General features: G+C 45.6%; 2 protein-coding genes across 2 annotated transcripts in view; one reads left to right on the plus strand and one right to left on the minus strand.

The window, feature by feature from the left end:
• SLC1A7 (solute carrier family 1 member 7) overlaps positions 1–13,043 on the minus strand; it is a 97,298-nt gene that overhangs the window by 31,821 nt on the left and 52,434 nt on the right. The window contains exons 4-5 of the mRNA XM_019531454.1: positions 10,337–10,379; positions 3,294–3,513 (exon numbers count right to left, since the gene is read on the minus strand). Of these exons, the coding sequence (XP_019386999.1) occupies positions 3,294–3,513; positions 10,337–10,379 (263 nt within the window). The remainder of the gene's footprint in view (positions 1–3,293; positions 3,514–10,336; positions 10,380–13,043) is intronic.
• Positions 1–13,043, plus strand: part of CPT2 (carnitine palmitoyltransferase 2) — a 94,395-nt gene that overhangs the window by 16,798 nt on the left and 64,554 nt on the right. The window lies entirely within an intron of this gene.

Consider the following 13,043-nt stretch of genomic DNA (forward strand, 5'->3'; position numbering starts at 1 on the left):
GCGAGACCGTTTCAGGCTGGACATAAGGAAGAATTTCTTTACTGTCCGAGCCCCCAAGGTCTGGAACAGCCTGCCAGCGGAGGTGGTTCAAGCACCTACACTGAACACCTTCAAGAGCAAATTGGATGCTCATCTTGCTGGGAACCTATGACTCTAGCTGACTTCCTGCCCTTTGGGCAGGGGGCTGGACTCAGTAATATTCTGAGGTCCCTTCCACCCTAATGTCTATGAAATCTATGAAATCTATGACATGGTGCTGTGAGGGTTGGTTAAAGCAGAACTGTATAACTCGCAGCCTGTGGATTGCATGTGGGCCACAAGAGGTTCAGTTGAAGCCCCTGTCTCCCACCACTGGTCCCCCATTGCTCTGTCAGAATTAAGAGTTTCTGGGTTCCCCCCATGCCCCCTGGCTTTTGCCAGACAGAGCACTGCAGAGTGGCATGGTCCAGAGTGAGGATGAGCATGGGGCTGTGCACATGGTATGGCGGGAGGGCCGGAGGTGGAGCAGGAGGGCCTGTGAGGGTACATAGTGCCATAGGGATGCCATGGGTACACAGTGCAACAGGCAGGAGAGGCTCCCATGCAGTGCAGTGTGGGGAGGGCTTGCCCTGGTGTGACCCATGGGCGTACCACCTCTGCTGGTGCAGCCCATGGGGCATTTGCCTCCCAGCCACTTAGAAGCTGGACAGCTCTGGACTAAAACATTACACAGGGGATCTCAGGTTTCCAGCAAGGATGCAGATAGAAATCCACGCCTTGTGAAAACATGGGGGAGAGAAATATTTGCTGCTGGCAGACTGGGATGTCGAACCCTTTTGGTAGTGTAAACCAGATAAGAACTCCTGTAAAATCCATTATAACGAGCCTACTAGATAGGACAAACAGTATGACCTGTTTATACCAACCTCCTGCTTCCAACAGTCCCAACAGCAGGAACCAATATTTTCATGTTTATTATGTTGCAGCAAATTGACTAAACTTATTTATAGTGAACATCCTCTTTTAATGAACTTTCCTCTCAGTCCCATTGGGTTCATTACAACAAGGTTGTATTACAGCTACTAACTCTGAAGTATGGTAAAAATAAAACCAGGAGACTGCAAATTCAAAACTGATCTAAGAAAATACTTTTTACATGGTGCGTAATTCAACTGGTATGCCACATTGGTCCAAGATATACTTCAGGGCAAGAATTCAGCAGGATTGGAAAAAAAACGAGATATTCATAAAGAGAAATATATTTGGATTTACATTAATAGTGATAGAACCAAAGTACAAATCCTCATGCTTCAGGACATCAGTCACCCTCGAGCTATTGGGAGTTAAGAAGGAACTGTTTCTACGCTGTGGTTATTCTGTAACTACCTTATTGTACCATATGAAGCATCTGGTACTGGCAGTGGTTAGAGGCAGAATACTAGATTAGATGGACTGTTTATCTGATTCAGTATCACAAATCCTCTGTCCCTGTGATATAGGCCTCATGCTCTGAGGTATAACATGCCCACTAACTCCTTGGAGTTAGGAAGAAATGTCCTCCATAAGCTCATATTTTTTCATAGCTATTTTTTTGTGATTTCTTGAAAATGTCTTTGAAACTACTAGTACCAGAAACAGGACCCTGGGCTAGCTGGACAACATTTTTTTATCTCCTTACGTTGTTACACTGATGTTCCTTAGCCTATGCTCCTCTTCAATTGCCTTGTTTAATTTTAAAAACCAAGTGCTTATCATTTTTGTGTGAACTCCCTTCCTGTCCTCCAGCAAAGTCCCACGTGCTACTAGTGGCCTTCCTTAGCCAAAGAGAGCTGAACAGATTCCTTTTCCCAGGCTTGCTGCTAAGTGAGAAGTGCCCCAGCAGAACATGTAACCAGGAGGTGGCATCAAGCTAAGGTCTCAAGACACCAATTGTAAATCCTAACTGATTTATCTTCCATCACATTTCACTTATTTGGAGCAGGAGACATGGCTCTGGGGTAAACCAGCAGAGGGTATGTCTATACTGCAGTCACTACTGCTAGCATTAAACAACCAAGCTCAGGTGCTGGTAGCAGTCTAGTTGTGGTCATACTGAGCTAACCACCTGAGTGATTGCCTGGCTTCTTGGGAAGATTTTGCATCCCAAGCTGAAGTGCATGCTGCCATGGCTAAACTGCTAGCTAGTTTAAAGCTTATTATGTGGGTCTCTCTACATCAGGCGTGGGCAAAATGCAGCCCACCAGGCCATTCAATCCAGCCTGCAGGGCCCCTAAAATATTTAGAAACTTAGTATTTATCTGCCCCTGGCTGCCTGTCATGTGGCCCTCGATGGCTTGCCAAAACTCAGTAATTTGAGTTCTTCCCAAAATAATTGCCCATCCCTGCTCTACACTGTGCTGCAGCCATAGCTGCCCAAAGGTTGGTGTCATGGTCCTCTCAGGAAACATTACCAGGATATTCCCGGATAGAAACACATCTCAGATGAGACCCAAGGTGCTAGCTGCTTATCACTGTCCTTATACTCTTCGTTCTGTTGTCACCAAAATGATAGGGCGTTTTGTTTTTAAAACAAGGCTCTAGCCAAGAAGTTCTGCACAGCTATGGTGTGCAGCACTGGGATAAATGTGCATTAGGTCTGGCAGGTGGCCACTAAGTTGTTCCAATATTTCATTTAAATAAAATTCTTTCTTAATAAGGCCCTAAAGGTAATAGAACGAGTCCTTGAGTCATTTTCCTTCTCGTCTCAGTCCATGCATCAAATGTCTGGCCTGTCTCTTTTTCAGGAAAGAGTGACTCAAGCACAGCACTGCCTGCTCAGATCTATTAACTGGATCACAGGGGTTCTTTCTGGTACATTGTTAAGCACATCAGGGTCTAACCACGGACGTTTAACCTCAGGTGTCCCAAAGTCCAGATGCTGGAAGTGAAAGCAATACAGTGGTCAGACATTTCTGTAGCTTCTCTGTGCCTCCCTACAAAAAGCTCCTTAACGTAGTGGCTTACTAAGACAATCGCAAAATAAAAAAGATAGAAAGATATTAAAAGGGAAAAGGAACATAACAGCACACAGAAGCAAATCAGAGACAACAAAGGAAAAATGTGATCAAGGACTATGAACACGGATTAGTCTGTTGTTACTAGGATCATTTCTTGCTTTCCCCCACCTTTTTGTTCAATCAAAAGATGATTGTAAATAGTACTTCAGGATACCAACAGCCTCCCCCAAAACAAAACAAATTTAAAGCCCAATCCCCCAAAGTAGCAATATGAAAATTATTGCAAACCTGACCTGGTCCAGCATGATTATAACATACCCATAGTCGCAGAGAATATCACAATCCCCAGCACGTTCATGCCATCGCTAGTGCCTGGCTCTGATTTGTAAATCACTTCTGGAGGGGGAGTGATATCCAGGGCAAAGTTCTGGATGTTGGACCCATTCTCATCCTGGACCCCATATATTATGATGTGATGAGTAGTGCTTTCAGAAGCTGCTTTGTTGGATTTGATGATAGGGATGTTCTTGGTGCGGTACTGAAAGAACACAGGAGAATATAATTACAGGATGCAGCAGGGACTAGTGGGTTAATGAGTCCCAAGAGCACTTTCCAAAGTGCCTCGTGAAAGCAGGGGAGGTTCAAGGGAGCAGCTGACATGTGGAAGGAAGAGCAGCAGCTCCCACTCGCCTGCACAGGAGACTACAAAACCCACTTTGATCCAAATTTTTATATAAAAGCATGACAAAAACCAGGGTCTTCTGCAAGAGCCCTCTTGCAGTAGACACTGCCCTTATGAGGCACTGGGCATCCCTCTGTTTCCCTTCCCTAAGGTGTGGAGCTAGGAATAACTTTGCCAATGGCAATTCCAGCCCTTCTCTTTTATCCCCAGAGAGGTAAGGATTCTATGCAGTATATCCCATGTGAGACAGCATTAAACCCTCTTACTTACTTAACTTACTTAACTTGCTCAAAGCCGTTAGGATAAGGCATTCTGGCCAAATTAGAATTTGGGTAATTAGATTCTGGCTAAATAAATTTTCCTGTTACTTTAACTGGACATGGTATTCTACACGTCTGCACTTCCTGCTCTGGAGAGTAGAGTGCTACACTGGTGGGAGAAGTGGGCATCTGGCTTAATTATGTCTCTCTGCCCTTCGACAGTGCCTTGTATCCCAGGACCTCAGGGCCACCTACAAATATGAATACATTATCACAATAGTTGTGTGATTTGAGAGGAAATATTGTCTCCAGTTGCGCAGGTCTGATCCAAGACCCATAGGTGGCACAGCAGGCTGCAGGATAGGACTTCATGGGCTGGAGGAGGCCCTTTGGCTGTATCTTTGACACCCATGCCCTTCTGACTCCAGAGAGATGAGCTCTGCCATACTTTCTTTGCCTAGGAAATCTAGTATCTTTTCAAAGAAGGATGTTGGCTTAGTTTGGCACTACCTGCCTTTAGTAATCCCATGTTGCATATTATCCCACATTCTATTTAGCTCTGTGGTTTCATTATTCTTTCTTTAAAATTTTGTTTCAAAAGCTTGTATACTATTGAGGTCAGACTAACATTTCCCCCACTTCTTTAAATAGGACCGCTGCACTTGCTTATTATTGAGTCTATCATACCATTCTCATCTTGATAGATGTACTAATTCCTGTGATTTCATGTGCCAGATCTTTGAAAATTCTGGAATGAAGATAATCCCATGGAGTTGTTTTCCCCCGGCTTGAGTGCATTCAGCTTTCTGAGTTTTGTTTCCACACTGGTTGTGCTATTTTCCCTTTCCATGTAATCATTCATGTCTTCACCCCTATGTTCAACATCGCTGTCTTCCCTGAAACCTCACGCAAGCATAGTTTGGGGGATATACTTAGACTATCTTTAAACTGTACCTCATCCTAATTGCATAACAGGCGTCCCATTTCTCCTTTCCTCATTCTCTTTGTACTTACAGGGCTGAAGAACCCTTTTCCTGGCTGTCTCAGTATCTGTTGCAAGGTCTCATTTAGCTTGATTTTTGGCTATTCACACTTTATCCCTGTACCTCTGTGGTTCAGATTTCTTTGTTGATCAATCCTGTTTATCATTCCTGTGGGCTCTGGCTATCCTTTTTTAAATGGCTACTCCTCCACTTAGGTACAAGTATTTCTCAGTGGTGGCTGTACATATTCCAGATAGCTTTTGTTCCTTCCATTTAAAAAAATGCCAGCCCTCCAACATCCAAGTACCTGAGTCCTCCCATTCAACTGAATTCACTAACTAGCTCTCAAAGTTTGCCTTTTGAAATTGAAAACCTGGACCCCTCCTTGTCTTTATCCTTCCATTTAATTTAAAATGAATCAGCTCACAATCACTTGATCCAAGGTTATTTTCTAAAGCCAGCTCTTCTATAAAGTCCTCTTTGCTCACCAAACCAAGTCTGAAATAGCACTCCTATTTGTTGGTTATGTGACTGGTATAATAAGCTGTCTGCTGTTACCTCCAGGAATAACTGAACTCTACTAGTATTAATAGGATTTCTTCTCCAATGTATATATCTTGGGAGTTAGAGTCTCCCACAATGACACAATTCTCAGCATCATTTCTTTCTTTAATGCTATACAGAGATCTTTATCCATGTGCAGATCAAATCTTGGGGATCTATAGCAGAAAAACCAGATCAAGGTATGTATTCATTCATCCGTACAGCACTCCTGCCATTGAAACAGATAGTAGTGGACTAGTGCCAAGCTCCACTTTTTCTTCTCTTTTTTAAGTATCAAATAATGTATTTGGTATTTTGTGAGTCCAAACAGTGGGCAGAAGGTGAGGGATGGGTGTAGCCTGGAGCTCTGAAGCCAAGAGACATGAGGGTGAAAAACAGCCCAGCTAGAAGAGTGATGGGAAGGAGTCGGTCGGCAGCAGGTCTATAGCCTTGGCATTGAGAGGGCGCAGAGACCCAGAAGGGCTGGCATCCGGCACCAAGGTAGGATGGAGCTGACACATCCGTGTATTGCTGCAGTCACAGGACAGCATGTGCTGTGTACCTCATTCTAGGTTGCTTGGTTTTCAAATTCTAATGCTTGTATCTGTACCACAATTCTCCAAATATAAATCCCTGCGTCTTAAAATAGAGTAAAAGTAAAAAAGCTCCTATATGCACCACAGGCACCTCTTGGAGAGTCAGAAAGTTTGTCTCTCTCCATTCACGGCTTAGTAGAGTCGAAAGAATACAGTTTGTGATACAAAACTTGACCCGGCTTTAGCTTTTACACTCAATGTGTAGATGGGAATGCTGAGGCACAAAGAGATAAAGAAACTTCCCCTGAGACAACAGGAAAGTCTGGATGGCCAGAAAAAGAAATAAATCCCATGCGTTCCCTCACATAAATCCCTGCTCAGCCAAAGCCAGAGGGTAGCCATCTCCTCTTTCTCTGTTTCTCTCAGAGGAATTTATAGTCTGTGATTGCCGACGACACCTGGTGAGCCACGTACAGTGTATATAAATGGCTTAACGCTACCTACTATTCACCTACTTATGCTCTTAAGAACAAGTGGGACCTGCAATCCCATTAAGACAGGAAGGTAACAGTGCAGTGCAGCCCATGGAATGATGTTAAAGGGTCATCCAGCTCTCTAATACTCCAAGTCAACTGTGCAATCCTGGTCACGTTGGCAAGCACTTACATGAAGCGTCCCACTGAGGGCTGTGTAGTCAGGCTCGCAAAGTCTTTCACCTACTTCATTAGTATTATTAGATGTCAGACAGTTTGAACGGCTGGTATCCCCCTATTGCCCCCATGGCACAAAGAGCACTTGATTCTTTAAGTTGCATCCTCAGGCATGTGAACAGCAGTCACTGCTATCCTCTTGTATTTGTCATTGTAAGGTGGGTTAAATTTGGTACTGTGACATTCACTGTGGTGGGCAGGGCAAATTTGCATCTTATAGACTAACCAAAGTGGTATTTTAATTTGTCAAGTGAAGCCTCAAGTCTGGTTAAGCTCTGACTGGCTCACCCCTAAGTTATGGATGAGAATCACCTACTGTACTACAAGAAGGCAGTAATGGCTTTTCATCAGCTCTTTTTTGGTGCATGCTCCCCCATCATAATCCTGCTGCCAATTTATTTAGTGAACCTCACATCTGAATAATTTTCAAAGGAATAATGAAAAATCATGTTCTAGAGAAATGGGAAGTTGGGGCAAAAACTCTAAAATGGGCGCATCCAGATGCGCATACACCTGTGTTTCCTGGGGACAAATAGCAGTGGCACTTAGTTGTGTCTTTGCTACTTGTCTCTGGGAAACGTGTGTGCACGCATGCTCTGGCATGCAGCAAGATGCCTTGGGTGGGGTAGGGGAGGCTGGGGCCAGCACCTGGGCTGGCCTCAGCAGCCTACCCTGGGGTCCTGGGGGCTTCCCAGGGCTCCAGCAGTGGTGATTTGGCAGCAGCGAGCCTGGCCAGCAGTTGGAGTGTGGCTCTGGCTGGTGAAGCTCCGGTTTCAGGCAATGCATGCTGTTGCCATGTATGCAGCCCTGCTTTTTTCTAGCGCAGATGTCTTTGACACCGGGATTCTCAGTGTAAGAAAAACAACCCATGCTGCAAATCAGCAGCATGGGAAATGCCAGCTTGTGCAGCCTGTGCAATATGCGGCACCGCAGGTGGGTCTTTGGTGCCACATACCACACACATGAGGTTGTCTGGACGCACCCAATGAGTGCAAAGGGTCAATAAAATCATTTCAAACGATTACATGTGCTGAGCAAGCCAGTATCAAAACAGCTAGAACGGCTCCATTTACATGATGGGCTAACTCTGGTCCCCTACTCAGTCACTCTTGAAGATAACAACCTGGGGTAATATTTTTAGAAGTGCCTAAGTTGCTCAGGACCTAAATCTTGGATTTAGCAGCATGAATAATTTTGAAATTTGGACCCATATGTAATGGGATCTGTCACCAAACAGCAGCCGTGATCCCTCTAGCGGCCACACTAAGCCCATTCTGTCATTCCAGCTATACAGGGAATAGACCTGTTCCTGTACACTGTGCTTTCAATGGTAGCTTAATACAGATTTGAGAAGCTGTCCTCAGAAACCAAAGTGTGATCTTAGGTGCCTTGCTCTGCCCTGTTCATCACTAGGTGGCCTATTTGACCCAATCCTCAACCTCTAATCCTGTTCAGGGTGTTTCTGTTCTTAATTTGCTGCAGCCAACCTATTCCTTCAGTCCCTATCCAGGGCTCTCACTCAAACACTGAGTGGCCTCCCTTGTCCCCAGAAGCCACTCTTGTGCCTCGTGGCTACACATAAACAGAACTATCCACCAAACAGAAGATGTAAGCAATTTAGCTCTGGGAAGCTCTTGTCTGGCAGAGCTCCTTGCTCCTTCAGGATTTGGGCTAGACCAGTGGTCTCCAACCTTTTTAAGTAGGAGATCACCTTTGGCATTTAAAAGCAACCCAAGATCTATCGTGCACTGCTGCCATCCACACCCCCACCACCCCACTCAGCAGGTAAGTCTGTGGGGAGGGAAGAAGGGGGGCAGATCGAGGCAGAGGGAGAAAAAATTGTTTTGGGGCATGCCTCCCCATTAGTCCCACCTGGCTGGGGTCACACTCAATTACCCCTGCTCCTGCCTGTGCAGCACTGTCCCTGAACACCCCTCGATCTAGTCCGTACACCTTCCCTTTCCCAAGGACTGATCTGCTGGGCTGGGGTGCACGCACATGCATGCCTGTGGGCACTCAGACTCCCACCTCAGCCTTGGATCGAGTCCAAGAGGCTCCAAGATCTACTACAAGAGGCTCTGAGATCTACCGGTGGATCCAGATCCACTGGTTGGTGACCACTGGGCTAGATTGTCTCTCCAACCCTGGAGCCAGGTTTATATAGCGCTTTGACCCTGCCTCCTTCCCTTCTGCTCTGACCAGGACCAGGAGCTCTCAACTAAGCCATCTGCAGGCTTACTGGTCCGCAGCCCACCTCCCCACAGCCCGCGTTGTGGATTTTCCTGCAGCCTCTCCTCACCAGCACTGCCCCTGAGCTGTTTCCTTGGCAAAGTAACAGGGGTTCGGGGTCTCTGTTATATCACATCAATCCTAACATCAGTAAAATCTAACATTTCTGTTACTGTTCCACTTTGAACCAAACACATGAAATGATCAGCAGTCCAGCTTTTCAGTACCATGACAACACTGCATTACCATAAGATATGGCTATACAAATAATCTACCCTGTGGGAAAAGGGGGTCTTTGGGATGTTTATGCATTTTCCATTAAACAGGCATTGGATAAAATAGGGAAACAATCCTAGGAGCAGAATTGTTCCACTCCCAGCCAAGCACCATAACCACTTGGCTACAAAAGCAGTCTTCCTTTTTTTTGCTCTGCTTCTGACTCTTGATTCTTGCATTCTTGGCTGCTCTGTGACTGACCATCCACAGGAGACGTGGAGGGTGCCCTTCCATGCTATTCTTTGACCTGGTGATTAGGTCACTCTCCTGGGAAGTGAGGAATATGCTCCTCTGAGTCCAAAGGAGGTCTAGAACCCATCTTCTGCCTCCTGGATGATGCCTTAATTAAGCAAAAGGTGGACATCACTACTGCTGCCATCACTGGGGGCCTACCATCAGAAGAGGATTCCATCTGGATCTTCAGTGGATAAAGGTGCTTAATGTGCGGCCTTGGGTCAGGCACCTAAGCTCGAGGGACACCTCCATAGTGTTTCCTATTAGCTAGCTTTAGGAAGCTCTCTGCACAGTGTCTGGGCTCTCTGCATCATGCTTTGGAAGTACCCCATGGACTGTTTAGGGAGCCCAGGTGTCTATCCTATCCCTATTTGAATCAGCCCCAGGTCCAGGAAGCTATTTTTTATCCACGCCAAAGTTTGAGGGCAGTACTAAAAGGGCCAGCAGGGCTTGGCTCATAGGTGCTGTGCTCTCGCCATTCCTATTGTGGTTACTGCACCTCTCAGAATCGAGCCTGAAATGGTTTGTGCTGTGTCCCTAAAGATACTGCGTAGAAGCTTTTGCAAAAATGTAAAACCCATCAAGATATCTCTTGCCAAACAAGGCCTAAGTATGACTTTGGGCCTGCTCCCTTCCATAGCAAAACAGGTTCTTTTCCAGCTACTGCCTCCTTTGACCAAAAGAGTGAGTGATTGAAAGAGAAAAATGACTTTACTCTGCTCATCACAAGCCTGATGTAAAGCCAGTGAGTTCAACAGAAAGACTCAGTGGTCTCAGAGGGCTTCCCACCATGCAGGTACTAGGCACGTATGAACCAATACACAATGGCATATCTTCCAAACGTTTAACATATGCATCATCTGGAGATGACTCCTCTCTACTATCAGTGGCAACAGAAATACACCTACCTGTTTGAATGTGGCTTCAACAAGGTTGGCTGGAAACATGTTCCTGGAAATAAATAAATAAAAGGATCATTGTTAAGAGGTTAAATGCAGTTTCCACTTGCTGGACTTCAGTATGTTCTTCCTTCCTCTTGCTGCAGTCATGTATAGCCATGCACAGTAATGTCCATGGGTGCAAAGACCACTGTTCTGATCTGGCACAAGAGTGGCAAGCCAGGTCCACTGACGTAAGGTAATGGTTTCAAGAATATTGAATATCTGGAGGAATTTTAGGAGATCCAGGTTCAGTTTCTAGTCCTGCCAGTGTAAGTAAGGCAATGCAATTGCCCTGTGGTTTGGTCTCTGATCTGCAGAATGGGAATCATAATACTTCCTTTCTCTCACTCTTAGTTTTATCTTGGGGGCAGGGGTGGGGCAAGCGCTAAGATGCATGGTTGACAGCCCAGCCATTGCAAAATTGAAGTCATAGAAGAAGTGCTCATGGTATGGCCTGTCAGGGCACTTTTACATGTGCTCCAGGGGTGTGGGAGAGGAGATGGCACTTTGATTAAGAGTGGCTTCAAGAGCCACTCTAATTAAAGTGTTGCCATGTCTTATGTACCAGTGTCCTCATGCTTAAAAATGGCAGCAGGGGTGCTTGAACTAAAGCTCATCAAATGAGCTCATTTGATGAGCTTTAGTTCAAGCACCCTTGCCACCATTTTTCAATGAGATGCAGGAGAACGCTGGAGTGCGGTAATTGCCACGCTCCAGCAGACTCCTAAATCGAGTCTGCTCTGACACGCTGGAATTCCAGTGCACCAGAGCAGCCTCTGGGCTTGTGTACAGGTGCCCTCAGATTGCAACAAAGCTGTAAATTCTCTTAAATATTTTGTCAGAAGGACACAAAGAAGGAAAGGAAAGTTTTGTCTCTTCAGCACAGGATCAGGTTCCTATTGTGCGTCAGCAGGGATCCAGTCTACCAGTTGTTAAATTCTCTCTCAGGGTCTCTATGCACTCAAGCAGTACAAATTAAAAATACTATTACTTCCTACCATGCTTCTATAAACTACACTAATACTGTAAGTGGGCAGGCCCCGGTTGCTGTCTCTTTTGCCAATTACAGGTTTTTCAAACAGAGGAACTGATTCCTGATTAAAAAAATCCAGGCAAGAGATTCTGCACAATCTCTTATAAATGGTTTTTAACTTAATATGTTCCTGAGGCTTTCCTAGATTCAGAAAAACAATCTGCAGACATGCTAATCAGGGGTTTCATCCTCTATTACTGCTGCAATGGAGAGCAAAGCAAGATCTCATAGGTTTCTAAGGACAAGAAAGGCCCATGATTTTTATCTGCTCTGACTCCTAAGGTGCTGGTAGACATGCAGGTCCCCACTCTTGCTTTACATAAAGTGCCATGAGTTAGTGCCACCCCCCAACTCAACAGATGTTCACCAGTTGGACTGGGGAAGGGGGGGAGGACCGAGTCTGCTTGCAGACAAGCAGCCAGCTGAGGAGTCATCCTTCTCCCCAGCCTTCCCCCTGAGCTCCTAGGCTGTCAGCCGAAAGGGAGGGGAAGAGGGGAGAAGCCAGCAGCAATGAGCTGCCAGCTGGGGTTTGGCCAGCCTGAGCTGGATGAGTTAGGGCTGGGGAGGGCTGCGAGGTGGAGGGCTCCGATCCACACCCCCACCTCCAGCTCAGGCCGGGGAAACCCCAGCATACAGCTCACTGCTGCTGGCTTCCTCCTACCCTCTTCCCTCTCCCTTCCTACTAACTGCCCCAGGGACGGGGCTGGGCTGCATCAGCCCAGCCCGGATCATGCAACAAATTTACCCTAGGGAACACAAGTTCCCTAAGATGCTCTAAAGTAGGGCATCTTCATCTGATACCTCATTTGAGAAGGTTCATTTTTTGCATGATTGGCCACTTTCCAAGTGCTCTGCACCCATGCACGTGTGTCACAGCATGGCTGTAAAGCACTTTTAGGGGGTTGATCACACAAAAAAATGTAACTTCCGTCTGTGCCGCTAAACAGCACAGGCCATAAATCTCACTCAGGGCTTTCTTCATCAAGCCTGTAACTTCTGCTTGTCTTTTGGAAAAGCAGCTGCCCTTAAGAAAACTGATAGAGAATGTCCCCTGCAGAGGGACAGAAATGCTGCTGGTGTTTTAAAAAATCCCCTGCAGTGTTTGAATTCAAACCTTGCAGCACTGAGCAAGCACACCAGAAGCAGGAAAAGGACACTGGCCTGTATTCTCTTTTCCCATGATTATCAGTATTTTATGACTGGTATTAGAGCAATGCAGAGAGGCCCTGTCCAGATCAGTGCCACTTTCCAAGGACTCTGTCAAAACAGGGAAGTTTTATCTACATGAGAAAATTGTACCAAAAAATGACCTAAATTGGTTTAATAAGTGATTCAGTTATATCAGTGCAGCCAACTACAGGGACATATTCTTTTCATTTCAGGATGAGTTAATTTAAGACAATTCCTTACTGATTCAGCCACTGAATACACTAGTTGTTTGTAAGCAATGGCTGTGGCTGCAAATCCTGTGTTGCTGTCTTCTCTGAGTTTTCACCGCTAGTAATGACAATATAGAGGATAAACAATAAGATTTAGCATTCAGTCTATTCACATCTTTGACTGCCATAATAGTGGTGATTCTCTGTGTTCAACTATCAAGCTCCAGTCAAAGCAGCATGCAGACAGATGCAGACACCAACT

The sequence above is a fragment of the Crocodylus porosus genome, unplaced genomic scaffold, assembly GCF_001723895.1.
Source record: "Crocodylus porosus isolate Cpor-Errol unplaced genomic scaffold, CroPor_comp1, whole genome shotgun sequence".
Lineage (NCBI taxonomy): Eukaryota > Metazoa > Chordata > Crocodylia > Crocodylidae > Crocodylus > Crocodylus porosus.